This window comes from Pipra filicauda, unplaced genomic scaffold (genome assembly GCF_003945595.2).
Source record: "Pipra filicauda isolate LSUMZ 115617 unplaced genomic scaffold, ASM394559v2 scaffold26_size5592650_pilon, whole genome shotgun sequence".
Taxonomy (NCBI): Eukaryota; Metazoa; Chordata; class Aves; order Passeriformes; family Pipridae; genus Pipra; species Pipra filicauda.
The window spans coordinates 3,010,046-3,018,042 of NW_024104387.1; the positions used below are offsets into that span (position 1 = coordinate 3,010,046).

At 44.0% G+C, this 7,997-nt stretch overlaps 1 protein-coding gene across 1 annotated transcript in view; it reads right to left on the reverse strand.

The window, feature by feature from the left end:
• The window catches only part of PDE3B (phosphodiesterase 3B), an 85,679-nt gene extending 78,113 nt beyond the window's left edge, over positions 1 to 7,566 (reverse strand). The window contains exon 1 of the mRNA XM_027737652.2: positions 6,467 to 7,566. Within this exon, the coding sequence (XP_027593453.1) occupies positions 6,467 to 7,441 (975 nt within the window). The 5' untranslated portion in view covers positions 7,442 to 7,566. The remainder of the gene's footprint in view (positions 1 to 6,466) is intronic.
• Positions 7,567 to 7,997: the final 431 nt, after the last annotated feature.

Below are 7,997 nucleotides of genomic sequence, written 5' to 3' on the forward strand. Positions count from 1 at the left end.
GTTTGGTTTGTCACACTCACCAGTAAGGCCATTCACTTAACTGGCCTTCCTTAAGCACAGATCTCTCTGACCTGTTTCTTTTACACTTCCCTTCCCCAAATGCCATCACCTGTCAGTTTATTCCTAACCCTGTGAACTCTAATTTACTAACATCCATGGCTCCTGTCTGTTTTGAAGGCTCTAGTACACGTTTACTGCCACTGGATCCTTAAAGTTATTGGTCCTTTTTATGCTTCACTAACAATCAATCATACATTACACAGTCTGCCCTGACCAACCCAAGCTCTAGCTTTACCTTAAATTTTCATTTCTGCTATTGAGTTGCAGGAAAGTCCCTTTTTTGTTTTCACCACTTAAATTTATTCTGTCAGGTCATTCCATCTTCTAAGCATTGTTTTCACTCATTATAAAGGACACGTTGAAATTCAACATTTCCTTTTGTTCCCCTTTATTCTCATCTTCAACTATTCTTTCAGCTTGCTCTCCACATAGTTTTAGCCTGGAAAAATCAGTAAGATTCCAGCAAAATATTCTATGTCTGCAGCCTCCTGTGGTCTGTCCTCCCTCCTCATTGGCAGGCAGAAGTTTCTCAACTGTTTTCCTCAACAAGTTTTTGCATCAACAATAGAACAGACTCCATCTCCCAGTTTCCCTACCTGTAATACTTATCTTTGCATAAAAGTAAAAGATTTACTCTTTCCCATCTTCAGCAATAAGTATCATCTGATAGTTGCAGTTGGCTTTGTTCAGTGATTTGTTTGAAGGGTGGTAAAGCTACATGAAGTTTTCATTTTTAGGTATTGGAAAAGAAAAACAGGAGGAAAAAGGCTTTTTTAAAACATATAACTTTCCTATCAAATGTCACCTAAGGCCCAGGCTTTACCAGAATCCCCACCTCACCCCACCTCCATTCTGGTATTCACTCATGACATGAGACACTGTCATGGGGTTCTTAGAGTCCAGCTCACACTGCAGACTTGCTCTGTGTTGGGGCATTTTCCACAGGGTCCCTTCACTTCTCACTCACCTGTTTTTCATAAAACTTGCTGCAATTTGGAACTTCTAAGGCCTCGGTATTCAATCAGTTCTGTTGGTCAAGTTCAACTATTAGGATAGTACTGTCAGGCACATACATGCTCAGACTTACGTTGTGTCAGAAAATGAGTCTTTTTCTCAGGAAGATATACCCAACTCCTTGCAATTCTCTTCCCTTTCATATTTAACCTCACAGAAATATACTGTTTACAAACCTCAGCATGGAGGCCGTTCGCTTTGTCATTCTAGATTCTTCTGGGAACCTTTTGTTCCTCATCTATACAAGTTTGTTTCATAAATATAAAACATCTTCCTGGTCCAAGCTGAATATTAGTCCAAGCTGAATATTATTCTGCTAGTTTTCTTCAACACAGTCAATCATGCAGTTCTTAAAACCATCTCTCAAAGTTTCTTCCATTTCTTTCCTCCACCAAATTTCTCCAGCATTTGCACAGCAGTTGTCTTTGATCTCCTTCCTTTCTGCATTTACATTTTCTTTCCAGGAAAATACACCTGAAGAAACAGCCAACCTCCTTTGCTACACTGACAACTTACAGTCATGCTTCCCTGCTTTTAGTTGTGCAGAATATGAACTGCCACCAAGTCTTGGATATCTGAAAGCCAGCTCAAGGTAAACTTGGCTAACAGAGTTCTTAACTGCACTCAGTTTCCCTAATATACTTTTTTTTGTCATTCTCTGTGAGCCACTGCATAATCCTTGGGATCACTTCGCCACAGGATACCATCTTAAACTCTGACCTCTCTATGGGCAAACCATACTCAAATCATCCTTTCTTTGTGGTATAATACTTTAAGAATAAAACTCTATAACCAATATAAAAAAGTGAAAAAAAAAAAAAGGAAAAAAGGATGTAACTCTTACCAAGAGTCTTCTCATTTCACATTTCATCCAGCACAAAATATTTAGTCAAGGTCAGAGAGAAACAATAGAATCCTACTCATCCAAAATACGGTTGCAGAAAGTTTTCCAAGTCTGTTGCTTTCACCATGTAATCCTTCCCTTTGCACATTCCTCACACTCAGCTGCATCCCATTGAAACTAATTACATTCACAGCTCAACACACATTGCTACCTTGATTTTTCCCCATAAGACAAACCTGAGAGACATGAAGATTCTGTTAATAACAGAAACACATCTTGACATGCAGGTACAACTGTTGTAACAGTCGTCGTAATCTGGAGGGGGAAACTTAAAATATCAAAGAGCTAGTTTGACAAATACATAGCAAAAAGAATGACATTTTTTGTTATTGGCTGCAATTAACAGGTAAAGGCTGACATGTTTTTAGGCTGCAAACAATATTTGAATTCAACAATTATAAGACACTCTAAAAAACACATTAACTGACAGCTTCTGCACTAGGAAGTTTATACCCTGAATATTTAAGGACAAAGTATAATTTGTTTCACAAATAGGAAACAGACGCCGATGTAAATTTCCTAAGCAAATAAGGAACTGCATTAATTTCAAGTTACACAAATATTTTAGACTCTTGAAATCAAGCCCTTATCTTCCTAGGGTAATACATCAGAGGTACGAGATAGCTTGGAACAGAAACTGGGGAGAGGTAGCAGCCAATCCAACAACCTAAACACAAGACAATTCTTCCTGCAATTATCAGAGTGTAACGTGAAGGCAGTCCTTGTCCATGAAATATCACAGCTTTCCTATGAGTTTTAACCTGATCAGGTAACCAGAAAATACATCAGCTCTGTTTGCAGACTGTTTTGGACACTTATGTGTATTTAATTAGGAAGGCCTATTCTTTACTGGAGGAAAAACATGAATTTTAGAAATCACATATTCTTTCTGGATTCTGAGAAGCTCCTGTGTTTGATTTCCTACACGTAGTTGTTTGCTCTCTCATGCAAGCTCACCATCAATTTAAAGGAAAAAAGTTTTACTACCATATTTTTCAGAACAGTACTTACAAGATCTGCAACACTGACAATCACCTTTTAGATTCCCAGTTCTGATTTGGCTTTTAGGCAAAAAAGAAATTATGAAATTAAGTGCTAAATATGCAACAGCCAATGAAGATAAACCCTTTGATATCAGTAGCAATAGGTACAGCTAACAGATTAGCATCCCATTAACACATGCAATCAAAATATGTCCTACACAAAATTTGAAATACCAATCAGTCCTGCAGTCTTACTGCAATTCCTCCCTGGGTCCAAGACGAACACTGAAGTAAGAATATAAAAGCCTGTTTACTCCTAAAATAACATGAATTTCTGGGAGCAGAAGTGTTAATATAGCAGAGTTCAGAAAAGACATTTCAATTGCCTGACTTTTAGACTTAATTTGATTCATATTGTTTCCTTCTATGTGTATTTATATACTTGATAATGGCATTTAAGTATATGTACATAAAAATTTAAAGATATAATTATTCAAATTTCTTTTCTCCCACCTCAAACTACATTGCCAGACATATGTACTGCAGAGAAGTTACACACAGCAGGAATCTGCAGACTTTGATGGCTAAAGTTAATATGGGTGTTCATATAAAAGGTAAGAATAAAGGTAAACTAATTTCATCAACCCTCCAGTGTTATAGTTGCTGCACCTGTTGAAGTGCAGCAACTAAATCTAAATATTTGTCATGAGGACTGCTCAAATTAGCAAACTTTTACAGGATCGTGCTTACAGGGCCTCTTTCCACTTCTGCCCCAGAAAACAGCAAAAGCTATATCCAGTTTCTGTGTGCACACAGGACTGGTTCCACATACCTGCGTTTTCATATTCCATCCTGCCTCCCACTCGATGCACACAAACCCCTTAGAAAATAATCTATTAAAGGGAAAAACCCCAATCAACTAAATATAATTATTTTCTTGTGCATTTAACTAGACAGAGAGCCCACATAATTTCAAATCAACGCATAACTGAAAATTTAAGGTCAACACTAATACTCCCTGTTTTCCTCAAAGATTAATTAAAATCTACACAAGAGAAAATTTGTTCACAATGAGAATAATCAGCCATTGGATAAATCTCCCCAGGGAAGTGGTGGATTCTCCAGTTTTAAGATTTAGCTGGACAGGGTGCTGGGCCATCTTGTCTAGACAGTGCTTTTGCCAAGAAAGGTTGAACCAGATGATCCTTGGGATCACCTTCTGACCTGCTATTTATATTTGACCTAAACCTCTACATACAAGAGGTTTGTAACAATCACACAAAATACATCTAATAGAATCACAGTAACAACTCATTCATCAAAGTATTCCTGTCATGATGGACTTGCAGCACGTTCCTTGTACTGATCTTCCTAACAATGCTCATTAAACTCCCTCTTAAAATATTAATACTGGAAAAGAACCATTGTAATATTTTATAAAGATTTGCAAAACATGTAATCAGCCCTTAAAGAAAACTCACAATAAATTCTCTCTGAAAAGCACTAAATGCATACATTCCTTCTGTTTCAAGGAAACAATATAAAAACCTTGTGCTGTTTATTCAAATAAAGTCACACATTATGGGCTTAATTCTCCTTCCTCCTGCTCAAACAATTGATGTTTTATCATCTCTGCAATGTCTGATCTCTCTCCAACTCAGACAGGAGAAGAGAAGATTTAACCTGTGTTATCCTTGTAAAAATGCATATAAAATACGGTACAGAACAAGTATCTGTGAATCCCATTTAAGCTGCTCTTAACAAAGTACAAATATTTACTGTAAAGCATAATAGACTATTAGGAAAATGAAGACCTCCGTATCTCTTTGTTGTTCACATCTAGTGATAACAAAGATATCCAGTTCTGGAAGTCTACCAAACAGTTACATTTTATTATGAACATGTATGATTTAAGTACCGCCAATAAATTCTACATATTTAGTTACAGTTGACATTTATGATGTTACTTAAAGAATAATGAATGCCCTAACTTGAAATATGCGCATGCCTTTAAGAAGGGAGTTGAACGTCAAAGGAAGCTTTTAGTAACATGCATATGAACAAATATCTTCTATCATCTAGAAAGGTTAATGAAATCACATTTTCTGAGATTTCTGTACTGCAGACTAACGTAACAGAAAAAGGGCACATTTACTGTCTCGAAGGGAACAGAAAAAGTAAATTGTTATACAATATTCCCTACATATCTTAACTGCTAGTACAATATTTTAATGTATCTTTCATTGTATGCGTTAGATAGTCTACAAGTTACTGAATGAGTTATTTCTGAAGCCTGTTATAGCATACTTGCGTTTTGACCTTTTAATACTGCTATATTAATTCTACTGTGCAAACACGGGGGGGAAAATGCTCGAAAACTACTCCACCGTTTCAGATTCACCTCGTATTTCCTTAGACCTAATTCACAATCAATCGTAAGAAGTGCATTACAGAATACATGTCAAAGCAAAGTTAGAAAATTTCATTTAGCACCCATGAATTTCAGCCACGACAGTAATAGACAGGGGACTCTGCAGCAACAGTCACTTCCCAGAAACTGCTCACTTGCACGTTTATTGAATACACTCCCCTTATTCTGCCTCCTACAACGGGCTGATAATCCACTTGCAGCAGCCTCGGGCCAGTTCCAACACAACTCGATGTTCCTGCAGTTGACGTGCAAGTGCCCAAATAAAAACAAACTCCCCCCCACGCACGGGGGTTTACGCTACAAAAAACAAGACTCATTGAAAAGTTTTCCGGGAGGTAGAAACCAACAGAGTTCCATTCAAGAAAACTGAGCGTTTCGGGCATCCCTCCAGACCCTACTGAACAGCTCTCTCTTCTGTAAAAAGAGGTTTCTTAAAACCCATCAACGCAAAACTAACGTTAACTGAGGTGGAGCGAGGAAGAGAGGGTGAGAGGGAGACAGAGGAACAAGCGACAGAGGAACAAGCGAGAAGTAGAAGGACAGCTGCCGCTCAACCAACGCCAACATTTGATAAATAATATCCCTCAAAACCTGGTCTTTCTTTAGCACTTGGTAATCATTTTGTCGGTAGAAAGCGGGAAGGACCAGAAGTGCCGAGCAGCTAGAAAGCTGTGGTTTCTTTCTCTCGTAAAATCTGCCAGAAACGGAGGAGGTGGGGGGCTTTCGAAAAGAAATAATCACAATAACAAGGTAACTGCTAGCTGAAGATGTTTGGTTTGAGGTTTTGTTCTAATCAATAACTACTGTTTAATATTTAAGATCACATAAAAAGCGAGCGAGCCTTCTGTCCTATAGCAAATACATTATTATGATTTAGCTCCCACTCAGAAATAAAGGACTATATCGATTGTACAGAACCGAGCAGAGAAACCCGCTAAGGGACTAACGTTTCCCTCCATTCCTCTAGCAGGAGTTTGCCAGGAAGCAGACATCCAGCACAGACGTACACAGCGGTTAGGAAAAGCGAGTGGCGCTCATTCCTCGGAAAGTTTCTCAAGTTTCGGAGAAACCTACCTGCTCTCTGGAAATGCAAGGCAACGAGGGTCTCCTAAACATTTTGCAGCTGCCGTAGTAGCTGGCCGAAGTTTCCCCTAAGGACACGCAGCTAGATCTCCTCCTTGGTCTGATCACAGGCACTTTTTCCTCCACGCTGGGGAGCCGTGGGTGGCGATGATGCTGGTGGTGCGCTCCTCGGCTGTGAGCCGAGAAGATGCCGTGCTCCCCGCCACAGAGTGCCAGGAGGCAGCCTGCCACCCCGGCCGTGCCGGCCAGCAGCGGTCTGAGGGCTGGGGGGAGCGAGGGGAAGCTAGCGAGCGGCACCAGCCACACCAGGCTGGAGAAGACCAAGACGAGAAGGCTCCAGCGCAACCTCAGAGAGCTCTGCAGCAGGGTCAGCGCTGTCACCGAGCCCAGCACTGTCAGGAGCCTTCCTAGGAACATCTGCGGCTCCTCTTCGTGCCCCTCCTCGGGCAGCAGCCACTGCAGCGCCACGAAGTCCCCCGAGTAGCAGCACACGGGCAGCGCCAGCAGCCACCAGCGGGGAGTGCCGCCGCCGAGCTCCCCGCGCCGGCCGCCGGCCAGGTAGCAGGTGAGGAAGAAGAAGGCACAGGCGATGCTGAAGAGGGGGCTGAGGCAGCGGGACAGGCACAGCAAGGCGTGCAGCGGCCGCGGGCTCTGCCAGCCGCTCCCGTCCTGCCGCTCCCGGACGCTGCCCTGGCCGGGAAAGGCCAGGAGCGAGAGGACAGCGGCGGCCAGGACGCCCAGGGCGAGCCGAGCCCGGGAGGAGGAGGCGGTAGGGAAGAGCAGTAGGGAGAGGAGGCTCTTCGGGGGGTCCTGGCGCAGGGGGGTCGCGCAGCTCTTCACGTATCCGTTCCGCAGGCTCTCCGCGGGGGCCGCCCCGCCGCCGTCCGGCTGCGGGCAGGGCTGCGGGGCTCTGCCGGGGCCGTGGGAGGAGGCGGCCGCCGCGGCAGTTTCTCTCTCTTCCCTCATGGTGGTCGGGGACGCGGGAGGGGGGAGGTCGAGGGAGAGGCGCGGGTCGCGCTAGCTGTGTCCCGGCCGCGCCTCCCGCATCCCTTCTCAGGAGGAGGGCGCCGGGCTGAGCCGCCGCTCGTCCCCCGCGGGCAGCGGCGTCCGCAGCATGGTGGGTGAGGACGGGGGGAAAAAAAAAAAAAAAGAAAAATAGAGAGAAAAGGTAAAAGTCTCGCTCTCCCGTCCGCGTTCCCCCAGCGGATCCGGCGGCGGGGACTCGCTGCCGCCTCCCAGCGCTCAGCAGCGGCAGCGGCCGCCGGCGCAGCCCCGGCGGGGGTGGGAGTGGGGCGGGAACAGCCCCCGCCGCCCGCCCCCCTTTCTTCCCTCCCTCTCTGTCTCCCGCCTTCCCTCCCTCCCTTCCCAGGGCCCTGCGAACCGCACTTCCCGCGATCTTTTTTAAAATATAAATACATATGTACATATATATATCGATCTCTATCCCGCCGGCCCCCGGCAGCCCGGGCCACCGCGCATCGCCCTCGCCAGGCGCTCCCGCCTGGAAGCGGGAAGGGACGGC